We start from the raw sequence: 22,784 nt of genomic DNA, 5'->3' as shown, positions 1-22,784 counted from the left end.
AAGTAAATATACGTCACCGACGTTCAAGTTTGATTTGATTTTTTTAAATATAATACTTTATTTTCTTTCTTAAGTTTTAAGTATATGAAAAAACATTGAAATACTTCAATTAAATGTGATATTTTAAGTTGCATTCTAATTTACTTGTTTTCACAAATTTACACATTCCAAAAAGGGAGCTTTTTCATTTTCAAATGGTAACGCTTATCATTTTAATTTCTATTTTACAGTATCTACTGAAATTAAAATCGCTGTCATTACTAAATATCTTTGAGCAAATTTCATCCACCACCACTTCTTGTGTGGTTCAATAGAGCAAACAGGTGGATAATATCAAAGTAGTAAATGATAAAACTAATACAAATATATAAGACATGTCTTATAGGGAAAAATAAATAATATAAAAAGCAAAGTATCAACTGTGTAATCTCTGTGGTGTGCAATAATCTTACTTTCTTACTGTATACTTAAATTGATATGCATATTATTATTAATTAGCATCACTATTATCATTATCATTATTAATATAATTGTTATCATTATTATTGTTATCATCATTATTATTATCATTATTAATACTATTTTCATTACAATTACTAGTATATTATTATATTATAATCTTTATACATGTGCTGGTGTTGGGTGTTTTCCACTTTTGTTTATTCTGTACATTTCTGTATATAACAGTGCGCGAGTGAGATGGAGATTTCAATTTCTCCCAAAGGGATTAATAAAGTTATCTATCTATCTATCTATCTATCTATCTATCTATCTATCTATCTATCTATCTATCTATCTATCTATCTATCTATCTATCTATCTATCTATCTATCTATCTATCTATCTATCTATCTATCTATCTATCTATCTATCTATCTATCTATCTATCTATCTATCTATCTATCTATCTATGCCACAAGGCAGTATAACATAAATCTGCCCCCAAAAAACAGATAAGGCAAATAAAACACATGTACATCCCCAGCAAGAACAGTGCAGTTGCTCCCAGAAGAGGCTTCAGTTACGTCACTTTTTTTATTTTCAGCAGTAACAATCCACATCACGTCATAGCTCATCAAAAACTCGAGTTGTTTGAGTAATTATAGGAACGGAAACATGTAGGCCCCCTGGTGCAGTTCAATGCAAAATATAAAGTAATCCAGTTCACTAAAACAATCCCTCATGGTGCTTATAACGTCACTGGTAAAAGAAACATGTAAATGCTGTAGACCAAACAAAATTGTAAGACTTTGCTGCCTGAGATGAACAACAGTATGCTGATTATGAAAAAAAAAAACATTCAATACTTTTTAACAGGAACATTCACTGAATGCTACCACGACTCTGCAGAAAATATCAGTTGCACTGATAGTTTGTCCGCTGTAATGGAAGCTCCATGCAGGCCCCATCTGCCTTCCATGTACTGTAAGTGTCACGCCAAAGGATTTAAAAGCAGCAGATCCGCACGACTTATCAGAAATAACACAATAACAACGCTCAGTCAGTGTCTGCCAAACACATTGGCGAGGCTAAAAATAAACAGACTGCTTTGCATATGTGCTGCAGTCGGTGCAGAGATGGATTAACACAACATTTTGTGTGGACTCCTTGAGTACAAGAGCACAAGCTGCCACCTCAGACTAACTCTGCAGACAGGGATGAAAACAAAGAACATTTCCTCAGGGGCTCTGCAGTCAATTTCCCTGGAAAATGTTTTTTCTTTTTTTGACTGAATTATATTTTGGGGTCTTTACTTGACTTAAAGACCCAGAATATCATCAAAGTTTCATCAAAAGTGTAGATGGAGGGAACCGAATCAAATCACAGAGATAAGAATATTGTACTTGGGCATTTGTCAAGACAAATCGTCCATTATTACACTTTTGTGAGTCATCTTGATATCTGTTGTCACTGCTGTGCAGCAATAAATGTTTTAAGTGGCTGTTAATCAGGCTTCAACTTTGATTTGTAGATTTCTGCACATAAACTGCTCTGTTCAGATGTCTTCCAACTGCGTTACAGGGTCAGATTGTTTTGCAACGTGACTCCATTTTTCTTTAGATTAAGTCTAAGGACAGATGTTAAGAATTCGAAAACCATGATACTACCACATATAAGTCTGATCGGATTGGAGTTTAAACTCTTGTGAGGTGGTTTTGTAACCTCTTTTTCAGCCAGAGAAACATCGACAGCTCTCTTTCTGAAATCTCGGTTGTTTGTACCATTTTTACTGATATTCACACATGATTTCCGTCTCTCATCACCCGGTTCTAACAGCTAAGCTATTGCTGGCCACACCAGACACCGAAAGCAAAGTTTCCCACGCATTTGTCCCTCACAGATATGACATTGTGTCTTTTTCCTACATAAAGAAACAACAAAGCGTGACATTTCTGTCTCTTGGTTCCTACAGTTCACATAGTGGAGATTTTTCTCGAGACATGGACAGCAAAGCATTTTGTAGAAAATCCAGAAACTCTGCTTCCTTTTTCACTCAGTCTTTCAGTGTGCTTTGTATACAGTAGTATGCTGTGTTTACAGATCAATGCTGTGTGTCTTCACTTAGATTACTTTGATAGAGTTGGAATAGGAACACGGGGAGATTAATCAAAGTGAAGGGGCACTGACTCCCGGCCCGTGCCAGTCGATACGGCCGCGTGGTTAATTTGCCCCGAGGAGGGCTGTCGTCAGGCAGATGATAAACAGTGTTTGCCCCATTTTTTCGCCACAAGCGTACTCCTGCTCTCCAAGAAAAATAGTTTCGACCCGTGGTCTCTAATTCACAGTGGGGGGTGAGAGGTGGGACATTAATCATCCTTCTGCTGTGGCCCTGTCTCTGACAACAGAGCCACCGTGGGTGGATTGGGTGGAGGCGTTTGCTTAGTGAGCCCACAGTGGACTTGGGTAAACCCTGCAACTACAGCATCTATTAATTTGGCTCATTTAATTCAAGGAACCTTATGGGTGTGTTTTCTTATTTTAGAGTGCCATTGATGCTTCGTGTGAGGCTGCACCTCAAAGATGGATCGCATCAGAATGGATTCCAACTCTCCCCTAAAAAAAGAGACACAACAGGTGACACTGACCTCCACTCAATTTGCCCGGCACTCGATTGAGAGACATCCCTTTACTTGCATGGCTAAAACAGCGATAGAGCGAGAAATAATGGAGGATATCACACTGTGGAGCTTTGCCAAGTCTCCTCTTTCCCAAGGATGGAGTGCTGGAGAATTGAAAGCTTATAATACCAGCGAGCTGAGGCTTTGCTCCAGTCATCATTTCCATGCTGCTTTACGCTGATTCCCTAATATCCTTAGCGCCTTGCGTAGGGATAAGCCCATCGCGCCGAAACATGGCTGTCATGCCTATAAACCGTTCACGGCTCTAAAGAATCCATTATGGTTGCTCCACAAACATGGGGACTCAAAGGGCCACTTTGCTCAAGCTCATTTGCTCTTTTAAATGTTCTTATTTACTGTTAGTGCTGTGGTGGAGGCGATCTCTAATACGCCACAACACACCACAGGAGGCTGGATTTAAGTCTAAGTGGTCATTTACGCCATGAATCATACATTTAATGTGCTTAGCCGCAATCGTTTTATGATGCTCGTGTTGATCTTGTGCTGCAAAACAAATCCTCAACAGTACATGATACAGCAAATAAAACAGGACTGTCTAAGTGTTGTCCTGCCTCTGTCAGGTTTAGGGGATGCTTCTTCTTGTTGGCAATGTTATTCCATTTTGTGATGGGAAAAGGAAATAGCGAACCATGATATCTTGACTCTTTTCCTGCAGCTTTTGTCCAGCTTGGAGACGACAACAGTAGATGTAGATGTTTTATTCTCATTTCCCTTCCCAGCTCCATTTAAGAGAAGTTTCTATCCTTTTTTACCCGTGTAGTTATTGTTCCACATCTCTTTTCTCACTAATAGTGAAAGAACTTTTGTTTATTAATCCTCAGCTTCACAATTTATATTCCATTTCTGTTTTTATCCTGTCATATTCCCTTCCTCATGCGTGTTCCTTTCTTACTTCCTTTCTATTTCTCTCATCCTAAATGACCATCCATGTCAATTTTCCAGCGTCTCATCTGTTTATGTTTCAAGCCTTAACCCTTTTGTTTCTCGTGTATTCATATTCTCCTGCCTTTTTATGCACTCCTGCTAAGACCTGTGCCACTTTTTCTCAATTTGAATTTCTTTTCACCATTATCTCTCGAGTTTTTAGTTTCAGTTTTCCAGTTGCCTATTTTCCTCATTGTCTGTTTTGCTTCCCATTCCCAGTATTACTCCCGTTTCCTCGTCATTCCCTGACACCGTTCCCGTTTCAGTTTCTAATTTCTGTGTCGTTTCTAAATTTGATTGTTTACCTCCATTTCTCTTATTTTTTGTGTATGTGTGCTGCTGTTCTTTAAGAATTTGCCACCATTTAACTTGCGCATTATCATTAATTTGATATTGCTTTAACCTCTACCATAAGTGCTGCTATATAGACTGCTGGCACTACTTTACTGTCACTTTAACTTAAAAGTGACTGTAAAGCATACACAGAAGTGTGTGCTGTGTGTTAATGTCAGACCAACACCTACAGCCACCTTACTGTGAGGTAGACCAAGTTATATGCTGCAGTTCAGAGCTCTTTCAGGGATAACTCATCCCCCTTCTCACACACATACACACATAGAAATTTGTAGATTGTCAACAAGTGCGGTCATTGAGTGGAAATTAATTTGCCACTGGTAATGGATAGAGACATTTTGCTGAGATGCGTAAAAACAGCTGAACAGCCAGCGATTACCTGCTGGAATCAGCCTTCATCAATATCAGGATAATTACAAAGCACTCCTGGCAGTGCGTGAAATGAATGGAGCGTGCAACAGATTGGGCGGCGGCCATAGATGTCTGCAGATATTAGGCCTCCTCCTTGGAGTGGCTCCGCAGGGGGAGAAAGATACCTGAACAGACCGGACCGCCAGCAGGTTCAGGAGGCAGTCTGAGAGGGTTTCGCATCAAAACAGACAACAGTCGGCTGAAGTAGAACAGAGCTGACTGTGACGGATCCCTATGGAAAAAGCAAGTTCTTGAATAAGAGAAGTGCAGAATGCAACAGCAAAGATAAAAGATGTTTGCAGAAAGACAGAAATTACACAAGACGTTAATAAAGAAAATAGATCCAATATGATGGATTACTAAATAAAGAAGAAAAGTACAGAAAAGAAGGGGACAATAGTAAAGGATGTAAAGAAAAAAAAACGAAAAAGAAGATTACACTCTCCTGCAGAAAATGAATGTTGTGCAGTAAAGTGATGAAGTCCAGAACCAACAGCTGGGCAGAACAGCTCGAGCCAGGAGTAAATTGAGCAGAATAAAACAGATTGGAGAAAAATAAACCATGCAAATCGAACAATCGACTGAAAAAATGCAAAAACAAAACTATGATAGGATAAAAGAAACTTAAGGATGGAATACAAATCACAACCCTAATTCAGGAAAGATTCATGACACCCAACATGAAACGCAAAATCCAACAAAGACGATCCAGACGTGCAAATCATTGCATTCTCTTTCCATTTGCATTTTACACAGTGTTTAAACATTTCTGGAGTTGGGGTTGCATGTGCAGGTCAAATGTATTCATATTCTTTACAACAAACACATTACAAATCAGACTTGGCCAAGTGAAAGCAGAGCATATACCTGCTGGCAACATCAACACAAGGTCCATACAGTAGTTTACTGAAATTCCCAGATGTTCAGGCTCAAACTTCAGCTTGTTCTTTTCCATCTTTTCAGTGACTTTGCTACAGAAAAAGAAGCTTTTACGTTTTTCTAGACTTGCAAACCACAGTTTATAACAAAAAAACAACAACAAAGTTTCAGTAGTTGTTCGGGAGATATCGATCACACACCCTCTTGAAGTAGATCATCACAGCACAGACAACTTAATCGAGTTTGTGTCCACAGTTACTTAAAGGTTGATCGCTATAGAGTGTATGATTTAGAGTGGGCTTAGTTTTGATTAAAATGGTTTGGGTGAGAATTAATGTACATAGTTTGGTCTGCATATCAGAAAATATACGGTTTGACAGCTAAACAATGGGGTTTTGTGATTCAGACTTTCCCATTTCTATATTCCTGCATCACGATTCCCATGATGTGAATGCTATCCGACAGAAAACATCAGCATATGGATATGTTATGGATTGTCACATTACTGCTTCATGCATTGCACGTTTTCTGGGGAGACTGTTGGGGGAAACGTCGACAGAGCTGCAGAAAGGTGCTAATCAGCCCATTTCAGGCCAACAGAGGACTGTGTAAGGTGGTTAGAGTCAATGAGGTGGAAGTCTTCAAGGTGTCGATCCCTGTCTTTCCCAGACTTTTCAAACATCCCTCACATGGAACCCATTTGCCCCCCTTCCTTTCTGTCCTCTCAGACAGCGAGCAGGAGGCAGTATTGGGTTTCTTCTCAGGCTGAAGGGTTAGTTCAGTCCATTGCAAGGATGAAAAGATGACTATTCCCCTCCTTTTTTTTTTCCATGCAACTCTTTTATCAGGTGAGCGGCTCTGGGAGGAAGGAAACTATTACGCTGGGGTGAACCGGGGCTTGGAGACGCAGCTGCTGTTGGAGAGGAAAGGGATCTAGATTCGAGACTAGACAGGGAGAAACATGAGATCTCTGGAAACGGCTGAGAATGACCAAACCCCCCCCCCAAACTTCCGCCATCCCCCTCCAAAATGTTCAACCCAGCCTGTCGTGTCCCAAAGAGTTTCTCAAAACGGTCTCAGTGCTTCTCTAAAGATAAACATGGTGTATGTGTGAAGCATGAACCACCTATGGGAACAGGCACAAAGGCGCCATTACACACTTTCCCTGCTCTATGTTGCACCACATATAAGATCATAAATTAAAGGGTTACTCTGTCAACCACAGAATGGATTTGATTCGTTGTTTGATTTCTCTTGCGTCAGCCTCAAATTTCTGTTTGGCTGCACCAACACCTACAGGTTTGGAGAGGCTGATCCAAACCAGGCCCAGCTGTTAGACTTGCGGCGGAGGAAGATTTACATATTTGGGGGATTTTTTAAATGCCGGGGCGGATTTAAAACGTCAGGGCAAATTCCATCCTTCTCAGAAAGTTTGGTTTCCGTCTCATCTGGATGGACGCCTGAAGCAACCGTTCACAGATCGATGGTGGGAGAGGAATGGGACTGCGCTTCATATGGCTTGCTGTTGTGTTGAGAGAGCTGGAAGCTTTTTCAAAATCTGCACGCTCATTGCTTTATGCTGCGATCAGTTGGTTGCCAACTATTTTAGTTGGAATGGAATGATTATAAAAGAAGAAGTTAGTATTCAAAATAGAAAAAAACAGCTCCTTCAAAACATTTGGTGCTTTAAAAACCAGATCCCTTCCATGTTTAAGCGACATCCCCCCATCGTGATCTGTATCAAGCATTCTGGGGAAGACTTCCCAAAGTAGGATGTGTCACATCTCACCAGCTGACAAATTGCTGGAGCGACTGAACTGAGGGACTGATTGCTAGGTTAATATCTGCCATTGATCTCTTCATTGATCATTTGTTCCCCGCTAATGACTGTGACTGGACTGATTTTAAATAATACGTCTCGCTCGTAACCTGACATCAGACGAGCTGGATAAGGATCGGAGCATGATCATTTCTCGGGGAAGGAAACCGCTGCGAGAAATCAGCTTGAAAGGCCAGAGGAAATTGAGACAATATTAAAAAGAAAAGGTTCAATCTGTGAGCTTTTTTTCCCTGCTGATCAGAAGGGCTGCGGACTACCGCTGGGCTCCTTAACATCTGGTTGGGCAATTTACCCCGCTCTGACGACTGGAAAGGTTAAACCACTAAAATCTAATATTTGCCTAGAGGGGGTCAAGGCACTGCAATTACAAGGTACAATCGGCAGGGCTAATCAGCTAGTAGCGCGTACCAGGGGCTCGGCTGGGCAAATAAGCCCTGATCAGAAGCACTGTTCTCTTCTTCTCCTGTTTACTTATTAAACCCTGTTCTCATGTTCAAGGGCCCCTCTACAGCCTTTGGCCCCACACACCCCTAAGGCACAGAGGAGTAAATTTAGCTCTTTTAAATGGGACCGTGCCACTTGGCGAGAAAGTAGCCACCGCGTTAATCAGTATCTGCGGCCTTTGTTGCAAAATGATCTCAAATTACTTTCCTCCAATCTGGCAGGCATTAACACCTCGGGAAGGGAAGGGATAGGTTGGGGATTTGTACCCTGAGGAGGAAAACAAAGTGCAGAGCAGTGAGACAGATGTGTGTGACTGTACGTCTGTGTGTGTGTGTGTGTGTGAGGACACAGATGAAGGCCCAAATAGGCCTCACGTCTCTTAAAGATGTGTGTGTGTGTTCCACAATGCTGTTTACATGATTGCTCTTTGACACACATTTCCTAATTGACTGAGTATCAAGTGCAGGATTAGTGTATAATATATCAGAACTGTCTGGTGCGCAACACTTTTGAACAAGGCTCGGGGAACAATTACTGGTAATTAAATATGTGCCAGTTACTGGAAAAGATAATTATGTCCTTGGTGTATAACACCAATTAATTACTTTTATTTCAGCGAGCAAAGCTTTTAAACGGCGGCGGAAGCCATTCACAAATGGTGTTTGAGAGCAAGCAACCTCTGTGTTTGCTAATGTGCAAGTCGAGCTCTGTCTCTGCAGCAGAGATGAGCATTAAGGAGGCGTGCGTGCAAACTGGTAATCGGGTTGCTGTGTAAAGCTAACATGTGCAGCAAAAGCGGGGACATTTGCAGCACCCGCCAACGTGGGCGCAAAACAACCATGAGGAATTGACAGCAGCAGCAGGCACCTCCTGTATCAGCTGCAAACAAGCTCCGCCACGGCTACAGTCATCATATTTTACCTCTCTCCTCTCCCTCCTCAGGTATTAAACATTGACATAATAGGTTGGATGAAAAAGAGACTTTCTCAAGGGAGGGCAGAGCTCAACTCTCTCTTGCTAAGAGGATTGGTCAGATTGGATGTGCGAGGAATCACGCTCGCTCTGTATATCCTCGCACCTTCTCCCTCTCTACTTACGAAACCTCAGCACACCGAGATAGGAGCACGAGATTAGCTGTAAACCTCTCCTTCGCCTTGAATACAGTCACACAACTTAACACCACTGGGTCAAAACACCCTGCTCATATCAGAGCGGGCTCCAGGAGAGGTGAAAATGTTCGGATTAGCAAATGATTCCATTTTGGGCATCTGCCTCTAATGTCTAACTTGGAAATACTTGTGGCCCAACATTAGTAATGTATTAAATCCAAAGCCTAGAAATGGTTACACTCCAAGCCTCTTCGAGCCATAAATGGCTGATGCTACTTTTCCAAACCCCCGCGTCTCCTTTTGGTTAATGAGATACAGAGTCAGATGGCCCAAGCGTGCTTTCTCTTCCTTCTCCTCAGCCCTGTTTCTTCTGTCCTGCTGCACACAGTGAGGTCATTTCTCTTTATTTGACCATCCATCCGTCCACGGCTGTGTGTCAGAGTGTTGTGTCCACGGTCCACAAAGAAAACTTTCATCTTTTAATGCCTCATTTTTGACATGTCACTCCAAACTGCGCGCTCCGTTCTACGATGACAGTACATGAGTGAAGACGTATTTCTAAGCGCTGTCGTTCAAGGTGTGTAAATCATGTTATGGGGAAAGAATTCCTGGAGCTGAAACACGAGCCCCACATTGGTCAATCATTCAGTTTCAGGGTTGGAACATTAGCTGTGTCCCAATGGTTGTATACACTACATAATACATCTGAGTCAGTGAGGGTGCCTTTTTTGTTCTGCAAGATCTTTCTGGATCTTTCTCCTTCACCATCTGCAGTTCATTAAAAAAATGTTTTCTGTTTTTTTTTTTTTGCAACTTTCGGTGAAATCGCTGTGCATCGCTTTAAGCGGCAGCAGTTCACATGAAAAGCACATGTAGCCTTTGTTTTCCTCTCTACATTTCCAGCGTAGATATGATGCCCACTGAAAATTTGGGCTATGGAATATGTAATATGTAATATGGAACTGAAAAACCGTCTGGATTTCTGGTCTCACAGAAGTTCTCTGTGGAGTGTAATCTGTTGATTTGTTTCTTTGTTTGTGTTTGAGCTTCATACAGGAAAATGCTCTTGTAGCATGAAACTCCAGAAAGTAACCATTTAACCTACATATTTGCAAGGTGAAGGAGTTTAGCGGTTGCACAAATGACCATCAACAAGAAGGCTACATGCAAATTCAGTTGCTAAAGCTAACAACTGACGCATTTCTACATTTAAGAATCAAACTTCACTTTGGTCGTCAGCCTCTGTTGATTTGTGCCAACGGCTGCTGTTCAGTTAGGCTTAGGCATTAAAACCCTCTCAGTGAGGATGAGGAAAAACACCATGGCTTGCCACACAGACCTTCATATAACACACAAATGATGATTTTTTCAAGATCATCCTGTGACGACAATTCAACCCTATCTGCACGAGACACAAAACGCGTTCATCTAATGAGCAGATTTTAAAGCAACCTTAGAGATGTTTGTGAATCTTAAAACTTGTGCTTCCGACTTGCTTCGACGTACACTGACCTTTGTTATGAATGTGCATCTGGGTGAGGGTCTGGGTCCGAAGCTGCCATGGGAGTTCCTGGGGGCTAAGATACAGCAGTTCACGACATTGGTGTCCAGCTCCGCACCACACCATTCTGCTTAGTGGTCGTTTGAGGGCGGTGTTGTAGCCTCCTAAACGTGACAACAAATTAGTTTGCATGGCTGCACATGTACAGGGCTGTATGACAGTGGTGTTACATCCCACAACTGCAGGGGGAGCCAAAGAGCAAATAAATGACCAAATTCTCAAGTCTTACTTTAAAACTCCAAGGACAACACAGCCTCTGGGTTGTTAAAAGTGTCAAAAAAACCTACTCTATCACCTCGTGTCCTCAAAAGTGGCTTTTGCTTTTTCTCGTGTACGTAGACGTGCAAATAACTGCACACAGGAGTCTCACAACAGGTGCTAAAGAGTGAAAAATCTCAGTTAAGGGGCTGTATGGTGGGGTGGCTATTGTCTGCTTTTGTTTTTAACTACACTTTGGTTTTCAGTCACTATCTACTTGCACTTTCATTCTCTGTTTGGTTTAGCTAATGCACAAAAATCACCTTGGTGAGTTGAGGCATTAGAAACTACTTGGCTGGGGTTAGGAACTCCCCTAACAACATCTTCCGCATGTTAGAACATCAATAGGGGTACTTCCCAATCTCATTTTCACCTGCTGAAACTGGTAAACTCTTCTTCTATTACAACGTTGTGAGATTCAGTTTGACTCTATAAAGAAGTATTTAATCAGTTTTTGTGTCCATGTGCGCACAAAACGCAGGGAGCCATGTCCAGCTGTGAGACCGTGTTGTTCCAATGGCGTCCTCTGGAACTTTCCAAATGCAAACCGGAGAGGAACACAGATCAAATAGGGTTTTTAATTCTATTTTAAAATGTGTGCATTAACACATTGAATAAAGATGTGAGCGAACTATGACATTCTTTTATGGAATAAAACTGAATAAAAGCTTCCCTTCCAACACCCTGTGATAATGAGAGCTAGCGGCTAATATCATGGACAGGTTTGATGCTTGACCATGTGTGTGCGCAGGCTGCACCCAGAGTTTTGTATCCTTCACTAAGCAAACACTCCATGACAAAGTCTACTGAATGTGACCATCTTCACTGTCCTCAGCCGCACTGAGGGTAACCTGCTTTTCATATTTTGAATGAGCTCTCTTTGTGCTGGACGTCACGTCATTTCCTGTCGCATTTCCTGACTTTTTCCTCTGTCACAAAGGTCATATACACACAAAATAAAAAAAGAACTGAGCACATTGAGTTCAAACATGAACAAGATGCATGAATATGCTGTTGATCCCAGTCTCCACTCTTGGTTTAAAATGCTACTAACACAAAATATCCAGCAGATTTGTGCCACAGTTGTTGAAATGTGTAGACATGCTATGTTTTTTTTATGTACCCCATGGCTTATGCTCATGTGAGTTTGAGCATTTATGTTTTGTATGGTTCAGCCTGTGGGTTTAAAGACAGGATTGAGAACAAAAAGTAGACCCCACACAATTTTAGCTCTCTTTTTTTGGTTTTTGGGTTAGAGTCAATCATGTAGGCGTTGTGCTTCGGAAATTAACTCAAGTCAGTACAGTGTATAGAAATGCAGACCTCATATATAAATGTATGACTTTGTGTGTATAAGTGTGTGTGTTTTAGCTCTCTGATGGCTCAGTGTGTGTCACAGCGGGCCCAGCTCCCCCTGGATGTAAGCAGTATTGACAAACCCATCAGAGCTGGTGATGCATCGGGCTCCCTGCTCACCCTCATCCTCCTCATCTCACCTCAACCCCCCCCTACCGCCCTCAGTGCTGCTGCGGGGCCGCGCTGACATGCTGTCACCTTGGCAACTGCTGCCAGAGTGAAAGGCCTGCTGGGACGGCTGGCGTCCGGCCGGCGAGCTGCAGCAGGAGATGTCACTGGCGGACCCCTGAGGGCCGACCGACCCCTGTCTCTGTCCTCGACCATCGATCTGTCTGCTGTGAAGATCCGTCACGGCCCGGGACAGGACAGGGGCCAGCACACGCGCGCACACACGGGGGTGAAGACATCGAATGTGCACATGCTTGCATGTAGGCAAACGGGAGCTGGGGGTGACTCAATCAACTATCCTAAAACCTCGACCAGATTCTGGTTTCACTGCTCCAGTTCAGGTGATGTCAAGATCTGACGACGTCTAGGCGACTTTAGTTTAAGAAAGAAGTGATATTTTCTACTCAGAAGCAGGGACATGGGGCACCTCTTTGGGGAAATGCCTCATCTTTTCTTTAATATATTGAATCCCTCTCCCCTCAGGAGCTTGGGTGGAGATGGGTTCGAGTTCTGGGTAGTAGGTATTGCAGACGGCTCTTTTTTGACTCGAGGCAATCTAGGCAAATAGAACTTCACGGACAGATGTCATTCATGCCACAAGGTCCTAAAATGATTTAATTTTCAGCTCTTTCTTTATGCTCTGAAGTGACACTCCAGCAGCTTAAAAGAGGCATCCCGCAGGATTTGATTGTTCAAATCAATCAGATTGATTCACGACAGCAATTACATGCTGATAATACCGTAACTGCACCTACTTCAAATTCTCTCTCTTTCTCTCTCTCGACAGTTGAACTACAGCATGTAAGATTTAAACCGATTAAAGCGCAAGAAAAGTGGCAGTGGACATCATCAGCAGCGCTTTCCAAACACACGTGCGCCGCCTGAAAAGCCGCCTCCAGTGTCCCGCGAACAAACAACACGGAGATGATGTGAAAGATCACTAACGAGCTTCCTGGTTCCCATGGCAACCAATAAAGCAGGGCCAGCCGTCTTGTGATGGGGATCGTCGAGGCGGGCGGAGCTCGCGTTTAGCCCTCGTGGATTGGCTGAGGCGAGACGCGGCGAGCGTGAATGGAAAACAATCAGGTTGAGTTTCCACAAAAAAAAAAAAACTGCACCACGGATTGCTGCAGGGAAGCAATCAAGGGGAGGATACAACTTCAGACGCACTGTGCGTGAGAGGTGTCAAAGAAGCGATTCGTGCTTTTTACGGAGCGACAAAGAAATCCCTGCTTTCAGGACCGTCTGGTGTGTTTTACGCTGAACCAGGAGAGGAGCTTCATGAGGGAAAACCCGCCCGCTTTTCTTTTTCAACGGCTTTGGAGGGAAAAATTAAACAAGTGAAATCAACTGAGAGACAAAATGTCAAATTATGTGTTCAGTTAAATGATTTAAAGCCTGACTGGATTGTCTCTCGAGAAGAGGATGAAAAAAAAAAGGCCCAACTCACTTAAAAGTGGCTGTGAAACCAACGCCTAATGCTCAGCACTGAACAGCTTTTGAATCCAAGTTATTTCACACACACACAAACGCACCCCACCCCCCAGAAAAAAAACTTTCTTTAACACACGCCCTGCATCCACAAACCTCCTTTTTTTTCGCTTCAAGTCTTCTAAACGACACAAAACTATCTAAAAAAAACAACCAAAAAAAAAACGTCCACAGCCTGCCAAACATCCCAAATCTTCCCTCTCCAAACTACGCCAAGATGTCAGATCCACTGATGAACTGATTAATTAGCTGTTGATTCTCGTGGAGATGCTGACAGGGGCGGCTGGAGGAACTGAAGTCGGCTCGCGCCGCCACTTGGTGGCGCTGTAAGGTCGGAGAAGCTGCAGAGAGCGAGCTCTGTTCGAAGGGGAGGGCAAAAAAGCTGAAGCGGGGAGCTTAAAACACTAGTTTTATTGGGGGTGACTGTTCATAAAATCATCAAAGACTGTTGTTTAAATCAGTTTCTTGTTGGCTTATATGCCTGAAGATGGCCTGGGAGCAGCTTTGAATGATTGTATGACTTTATTAAAACACACAAACAGGCACTTGAGCGACTCATAGTAAGTGTGGGCCTCTTCCTCACTGCTGCAACTTTTATTCTTCTTTCTCTCTCTTCAGGAAGGATCCCGAACCGCGAAGGCAGTTGATTAAATTTGCACACAGGAATAAACATGCAGCTGACTTATTTGATTGTATTTCTAGTGTGTGTGTGTGTGTGTGTGTGCAGCTCACTGAGGAGTCACCTACAGATCAGGACTAAAGCGGGCCCATTTTCTAAGCCAAAAAAAAAAAAAAAAACTCAGTGTGAACTGCAGTTAGCTGCATGCAGGCTCAGAAAGTTCCACTCAGGAATAAAATAAGTTTATGGAGAATTTCATTGTTACAATTTAGATCAGAAATTAAAATCCCAGAAGGCACTTTCAGGGACACAACAAGAATATTGTGAGCATTTCAGGAATATTACAAGGGGTTAGATCAGGATAATAATTCAGTTTTAGAACAACAAACGCCACTGGAAATATTCTGGGAATATATTCTGGGAATCCATTTAGCTTTCAACCCTTTTTGGCCTGATACATGAGAGAATTCGCGGTCCCTTTGAAAAAAAAAAATCCACCTATAAACCGCGGATCGTAATAAAATTAGGTTGAATTTTTCAAATCTTTTCCCGTTGTTTATTAAATACTAAAAAAATAAATCATTCTTGCTGCTGAATCCAATTCGCATTTAGAAAGAAGGAAGTTGAGGAAAGAAAAAATAACAAACACACACACACACACGCGCACACACACATATATATTTATATATAACTGTGGGCTTTATGTGCTTTTGAAATGCAGACAGGCAGATGAGACGCTGAAGCACATTACAGTACCTCTGCGTGGCTGCCCTCAGACTTCAGTCACCCCTCCTCTACCCATCCATCCATCCATCGAGCCATGCTCACAAAACCATGACCTTCACAATTTATAGAGGAAATCCCCGAGAGTCACGTCACATATTTTAAAGACGTCCTCCTTTGCTTTCTGTCGTCTCTCATCTTTCTTCTTCTCCTTCTTCTTCTTCTTCTTTCTGCAGCCACAATGGAGAACCGATAAGCTCTATTTAGGAGGCCTCTTATGACCCACCGCTGCTGTTCGACTCAGAAATATATTCTGATTTTGGGAAGCAAAAAAAAACAAAACAGGAGGGGGTCCTGAAATTGTCTAAATTTACAAAACAAACCGGCACAAAATTATCATTATTATTCTAAATATTACTATAATTACTATTAATAATACTTATTATGATAAAAAATGGACTTGCTGTGCATAAGCTGTATTAAGTTAATTAATTTGGGAGATAACAAATATGTACTCTATGGACAAAATTACTGAAACATGACATTTTCATCTTAGGTTTTTGCTGGATTAAACATTGATTTCAAACAACATCACAATGCGCACAAACAGTTTGATTAAAAATATAAATTATATATGTTTTTTTTTTTAAAAAGGGGGGGTTGAATAGACTTTTCGCTCGTGGTTTTACCTGTAAGGAAGCACCCTTACATGTGCGACAAATAACCCTTTCACACTTCTAGGGGAGGAAAAAAAAAGAAAACCCTCAGCGATAACGACCATCAAAAGTGTGCAGACAGGAGCGCATTTTCCGCACGTCTCCTCCGCAGCGCGCATAAATCTCGTGTGCAGAAGGAGAGATGCTCCCTGCAGACAAGCAGCTCCCAATAATCCATATTCATGCGCTCGACACGTGGAGTAAACACGACGGGGTGGAAGCGTTTTGGGGGCCATTTATGAACCTGACTGTCACCAAGTTGCGCCTGGATGTGTCACCCGCCGCAAAAAAAGGCAGAAACACTCCCCTAAGTTGGTTTAAACCTCTAAAAGGAAAAAGAACAATTGTAAACAATAAAAGAAAGGAAGAAAAAGAAAACAATCGAGCACACAGAATAACAATTAAAACCGTTTTAACGGTTCGTTACAATTAAAAAAAAAAGTGACCTGAAGTTTGAGTCTTTAATGTTTGGCCTTAAAAAATAAATCATCTTTGCAAGCAGCCCACAAAGTCAGATCTAATGAAAATAAAATAAAAAACGAGTAGACGCGCGTAAAGTTATTTTATGAGAGATGTAAAAACCTGAGCTAATCTGAGCGGCTGGAAGCTGTCACAGCCTCGGATTCACGCGGGTGTCACCGGCTGATTGAAGGCCTTCTTACAGCCACGTGAAGTCCAAACAACAACGGCGGAAAAGTTCCGAAATCTCCTAATCGGCGAGAATGTGTGCGGGACGAGCCTGTTGGATCACCTGACTCGGATGCGCGCGCGCGGACCTGCTGGCGTTTGCCAACGCGGAGCCCCGTGAAAAAAAAAAGAAGCCAAAAGCTGTCGTGGAATAGGCGGATCAAAACCCATTATGAGATTTGAAACTCCCTTTTGTGAAATCTCTCCCCGCGTTGGGATATTTCTCGCGCGAGCCGCTCTGATACATATTTTTTTGCAGGGATCCATGTGCGCGCGCGTGCGTGTGCGTGTGGGGGGAGGCGGGGGGTTGTTGTGGGATAGCAGCGTTCCTCTGAAGTGTTCCTCTACGTGGCTGAAGGTCTCAGGCAGTCATGTGACTTTCTATAGGATTTATTCTTTCATTCACAGATAGCCTACATGAGCTCGAGAGCTGCGTGCAATGTGAGCACGTGCACAGGTAGCTAACGTGGAATGGGAGTCACGCCGCAGAATCCTTCAGCCCTATTCTCAACGCTTCTCTCAATCTAAATGAAAGTTTGTCACTGAAACGCGTTGTGTCGACTCGCCAAAATCTTTCAAACCAAAATAAAAATGTCATTTCAAGAGAAAAATAAATAAACGTATATGCTGTAAATACAAGAAGAAAGAACAATAACAACAGGGAGTTATGACAGGAATAAGAAGTTTTGGACGCGAGGCTGTGCGTGCGCGCGCGCGTGCGCGAGTGTGTGCGTGCGTGCAGACTGCTGCCACTTTTACTGATGGAGACAAAGAAAAATGATGCCCACTTCTCTATATCATTGAATTCAGTTGCTAAGCAACTAGTATGGGAAATCATCCGCGAAATTCAAATCCTGCAGCGAGGGGACACGTTTAGTGAGTTTTGCTGAATAGGCGAGTGAAGACAAGTGAAGAAAGAAGGAGTGAAAGAAAAGAAAGGAGAGAAGAAAAGAAAAAAAGTTGAAAAATCCAGCGACACGGTTTTTTTTTTTTGCCACCCCCTCCAACACCTGCACCCGCGACGGGAAAATAGTCCTGTTTTTGAAGTAAATCGCTTCTATAGCAGGCCACCGTGTGACGTTCACTGTCGCATGTTACAAACACACACCGGCTTCATTTTTTTTTTGCGCCTTCCGCTTTGAGCTCCACCGGTTTGCAGCCCTTCCGTTGCGCTCGTGGACGCGCCGACAGAATCGATAAGCGCTCTGACCCGGTGGACCCTAAAACAACATGTCAGCTCGCCCAGTTAGAAACCCTTCTGCCCAGGAACAGCCTACAACACCTGCACCAGAGCACGGTCGCGTTGCCCCTGTTAGAAGCCACTGCAAAGCCCCACCAGCATTCGCGAGGCTCCTATTCAATTAGTCTGCAGATTAAATGCGTCTTTTATCGGAATTACGCGATCTGGATACGAAGTACGTCCCATCCAACATGGACGCTTGTTTCTGTCTTTCCCTTCGTGGAATCTTAACTCAGCCTCGGCTGATCTCCACCCTTCGGGGCTGCTGCTTTGGGCCCCGAGGAGGCAGCAGATGTAAACAAACGAGGCCTTTTCGGCTGACCGCGACGCGTTTATCCATTCAAAATCTACTCATTTCATTTGGTCGCAAAATCAAGAGCGACGGATTTTTTTCTCGTTCTTTTAAACGCTCCCAACTGGACAAAGCCTCCCTCTGCTTGACATCGCTCGCGCGGACATCACAATAAGTTCGGGGTGACACAGTCCACCATTTTCCTCGGTTACATTCAGCAGCTGTGCATGCGAGAAACATGCAACCTCTCCCCCACCAACACACACACACACACACACTTTAAACACACACAAATAAAAACAAAGCCACGTGCACGATGAGAGGATACATTTGATAAACACAGGATGACCCGCAGTTCATTCTAACAAATTTATTGTGTCTCAATCAGCTCGCACGGAACCACTACTGAAAATTAAATTACAATCAAAATGATCACATCAAAATATACCCTTATTACCTAACAACGGTCAGCTTATGGTGATTTGTGCTCCTTTAAGAATACAAAAACAAAACAAAATTAAATGAAACAAGGCAAAGGGCAGCAACAGAAATAAAAAGAAAAATTCAACACAAAAAAAAAAAAAAAAGAAACAGAAGAAACAAATTGAACCAAAGCAAGAGAGGTTTAAGCTTCTTACACAAGTTCCTCAGAGGGGGGGAAATAAATTACCGTTTGGAATAATTCATTCCGAATAAAATATCAAAACAAGTCATTTTGATGAAAAATATAAAGTAAATAAATCAGATCAGCGTCTGATCTAGTGATCTATATTGCCGGCTTTACAGAGTTTTGTTTTTTTTTTTGTTTTTTTTTTCTCCAAGTTTGTCTGTTTTGCTTATTAAAACCTACCAAAGGACGCTGCGTACAAAGGGGCAGCGTCAATAGTGAATCCACAGCACTCACTCAGTCACACTTGGCAACAGATTATTATTATTTTTTTGTCCGTTTTTCCTTTTTTTTTTCTTCTTTCTCTCAAATAAGTGCAGCTTCGAGTCTCTTCAAATGTCTTTTTCTGTCTCTATTTGTCGGAGGGGGAGGAAGAAAAAAAAAATAACGATGATAATAATCACAGGGAGGTGGGGGAGAAAAAAAAATCCACTCGCGGCGTCAGAGTCCATTAAATAATAGTCAGAGTGATAAAAATATTTTTCTAAGAATTTAAGAAAAAAAAAAAGAGAGGGAGAGAGAGAGACGCAGGTGAAAGATGTGATCTTTGAGATCAGGCGGATGGCAGAGGTGGAGGGGTTCAGACAGTCCAGGTCCTGCGTGTCTTTTCTTTCTGGGCTCATGTTGGCCTCAAGATGAGGTGGGTGGGCGGGTTGGGTTGGGGAGAAAAATCCCCTAATCCTCCATTTGTACACGAGTGTGTGTGTCATGTGTGTGCGCGCGCGCCTCGGTGCCAGAAGATCTCAGGAAAGGCAAAAAAAAAAAAAAAAAGAAGAAGAAGAAGATTTTGTTGATGGAAGCTTCGTGGATGTCACATTTCCTCACACAGTTGCAGTTTTTTCTCCCTTTGTTATTGTTGCAGGAAAAGAAGAAGAAGAGGAGAAAAAAACCCGGGTTTTGGTGGAGGGGTGTGGGGGGAGAAAGGCGGTTCAGTCCCATTTTTAAATACACAAAATGTCTTCTCCTTTGTTTCTTCAATCAAACACAGGATAATGAAGTAGTAGTAGTGTGAGGTGGGGAGGGGGGGTCTGGGGGGGACATTTTCTTTCTTTCTTTTTTTTGTTTTGTTGTTGTTGTCTTAGACAGGGTGGAAGAGAACAAAAAAAAAATAATCTAAATCAAACCAAATGCTTGGTTTCCTCCTGGTGTGTCTCAATGCGCCAAAATTACCTGGTGGAATGAACTTGTGGTTGTCACCCTCTGGTCGCTCGCTTCACTTGCATCTTTTAAGTAATCTACTAAAAAATGCCCCTGAAAGAAAAAAGCAGAAGGAACCTTTTAGGTTAAGACATTTCAGGGCCTGGAAGAAGGTGCGTTTTTTTTTTTGCTTTTTTTGTCTGAAGGAGGGGGGGAGTTTGGGAGGAAGAAGGGGGGAAAAGGTTGCTGTCTGTTTGTTTGCTTTTCTGGTGAAAAATAGATAAAACACATTTGCAGTCTCATTCTCACAATCACAGTATCAAAAAATTTTGGCTATCCTGGCGATAGTCTGGTTTGTTTGTTTTTTTTAAGCAGTTTAATTTGATATAAAATACTCTTGTGTGCTGTTCTATGTTTCACTGAACATTCTTTTGCAGTCCATGGAGGGGGGCGGTGTTTCTGCACTCACATTGCCGACCTGAGAGTACACATCCTCCGGCGTCTGCGCCACTCCCGGGGGCGTCATCCGTTTTTCCTTCTGTCTCCTATTGCAAAACCACACTCTAACCACCTCTTTCTCCAGCTGCAAGTTGTCCGCCAGGCTGCTGATCTCCTGCGCAGAGGGTTTGGGGCATTTTAGGAAGTGGCTCTCCAAAGCCCCCTTGACGCTCACCTCGATGGACGTGCGCTTCTTTCGCTTCCTCCCCTGCGCCGCGATCTTGTCGATGCTGGTGGGGCTCCCCGTGGACGAGTCGGCCTCCTCCAGCCACTTGTTTAACAAAGGCTTGAGCTTGCACATGTTCTTGAAGCTGAGCTGCAGAGCCTCGAATCTGCAGATGGTTGTCTGAGAGAAAACGTTCCCGTACAGGGTGCCCAGAGCCAAGCCGACGTCCGCCTGCGTAAAGCCCAGTTTGATCCTCCGCTGTTTGAACTGCTTGGCGAACTGTTCCAGATCGTCCGAAGTCGGCGTGTCGTCGTCCGAGTGCTGGTCGTGGCTGTTGACGCCGCCGTGGTGCTGGTGATGCGGATGCTGGTGGTGATGATGGTGGTGGTGGCTGCCGTGGTCCAGATCTGGGGTGTCTCCTCTCACCAGCCCGGGGTGCACCAGGCTCTGGCTCCCCGGACTCAGCATCCCGTTCACAGTGAAGCCTCCCGGCTGGGAGTAGATCAGCGACTGCTGCTGCTGCTGCCCCCCGGATATGGAGTTGATGTGAGCCGCAGTCGTGCTCCCCCAAGCCCCGGCGTGAGTCTGATGGGGTGCTAAGTGAGGGGGCCTGTGATGCAGCGCGGTGCCCGTGTGCAGATCGTCTCTGGCTGAGTTTTTCACGTCCTGCTGCTGTGGGCTGCCCGTCATCCCAACGGGACTCGACGACCAGGGCGAGCCGGCTTCGGCTGCGGCAACAGCGGCTGCTGCTGCGGCCGCTGCGGCGTGCGGGAGGGATGTCACCCACTGGTGGGCATGGCTCAGCATGTGTCCCCCGTTGCTCGCTGCCATTGCGCCTTGCATAAAGTCACTCTGTACCATCTTGACTGAGGGGTCTCCCCTGTAGCCCCCAGACCCGGAGGTAACCGCAGCGCTGCCCGGCTGCATGCCACCACCCCCGGAGTCAGAGTGCACGATGGAGCCGGACGATAAGATGCTATTGCTGGGTAGATAAGGATTGGAAGCGGCGGTGGCCATTCCGTCAACCCTTATGAATATGTTTGTGGATAACCCCCCCTCCCTTTTTACAGTCACTTCTTTCGAGCAGGCAAATTGTATCTCATGAATTATTCAAACTTTAAAAGTATGGGGTAGGTTTTTTTTTTGTGGCAAATACCATGCGTGAAGATGCAAAGGGAAAAAAAAAAAGCTTCAAAAACAGCGTCAGAAAGCTGAATAAAATCCGAGCGTATTTACAACATTCTCGTTGAGACACTTCTGCGCGGACATCGGCGAATAAAATCCCAGTTTTTTTTTCTTCTTCTTCTCAAAAGCCCTTTGAAACCATGCGCAGTCCGTTTGGAAAGTTTCGCACCGGGATTGTGGACATTGAGATTTCAAACGCGCAGGGGGGGAAGAAGCGGCGTCCCAAACAAACTTCTGGCGCTCGCGGAAAAACAAAAAGCCTCCCGAAAATGTCTCCACAATGTCCAGAGTCCCGGTGTATGTCCCGCGTGGATGGGAAAAAACATGAGCGGAGGGTCCTCACTTCTTTTGTAATTCAGTCGCAGAGAATTTCTCCCTCGCTTTATTCTTTTTCCTCCCCTCGCCTCTTTTATAGCACTGTCTCTTTGTTCTGTTTTGATGTGTATAAACCTGCCAAACCGCAAACTCCCGTTCAAGTACAATCCGGCAGGGACAGTGCGCGGCGCTGCTCGCGAGCCTCTTCTCTCATTCGCTGGCGCTCTCTCTCTCCACCTCTCTCTCTCTCTCTATCCCCCCCCCCCTCCTCCCTCTCTCCCTGACTGGGCCGCGTGGCCCCGCCCCCCTCCCCGCTCACCCCCTCACCCCACTAAACCAGCCTCACCCACAAGCCAAGGGGAGACGCGGTGTTTACCCGCCGTGCGTGCGCATTGATTGGCTACCCAGGGCGAGATTGGCAGGTCTCGCCAGCCTGTTCTCAGGAGCGCACGAGCCCTCCTTCCGGCTGTTCCGATTGGTTGATTTTTAATTGCAGTCCAAACAAAACGGGGAGTACAACTTGCTTGTAAATAGTACTGAGGTAGTATCACACAAACAGGGGTGAAGGGGGTAAATAACGGAGGCTGTTAGGCTGTGACGTCAT

At 43.8% G+C, this 22,784-nt stretch overlaps 1 protein-coding gene across 1 annotated transcript; it reads right to left on the bottom strand.

Annotated features, from left to right (window-relative positions):
• Positions 1–18,302: 18,302 nt before the first annotated feature.
• Positions 18,303–22,349, bottom strand: pou3f3b (POU class 3 homeobox 3b). The gene is made up of 2 exons (XM_072379741.1): positions 20,486–22,349; positions 18,303–20,130 (listed from the first exon to the last, which is right to left on the bottom strand). The coding sequence occupies exons 1-2, from the start codon at positions 21,695–21,697 to the stop codon at positions 20,032–20,034; spliced, it is 1,311 nt and encodes a 436-aa protein (XP_072235842.1). The 5' UTR covers positions 21,698–22,349; the 3' UTR covers positions 18,303–20,031.
• Positions 22,350–22,784: the final 435 nt, after the last annotated feature.

Source organism: Leuresthes tenuis, unplaced genomic scaffold (assembly GCF_036924035.1).
Source record: "Leuresthes tenuis unplaced genomic scaffold, fLeuTen1.0.hap1 SCAF_1, whole genome shotgun sequence".
Lineage (NCBI taxonomy): Eukaryota > Metazoa > Chordata > Actinopteri > Atheriniformes > Atherinopsidae > Leuresthes > Leuresthes tenuis.
This window is presented reverse-complemented; position numbering and strand designations above follow the sequence as displayed.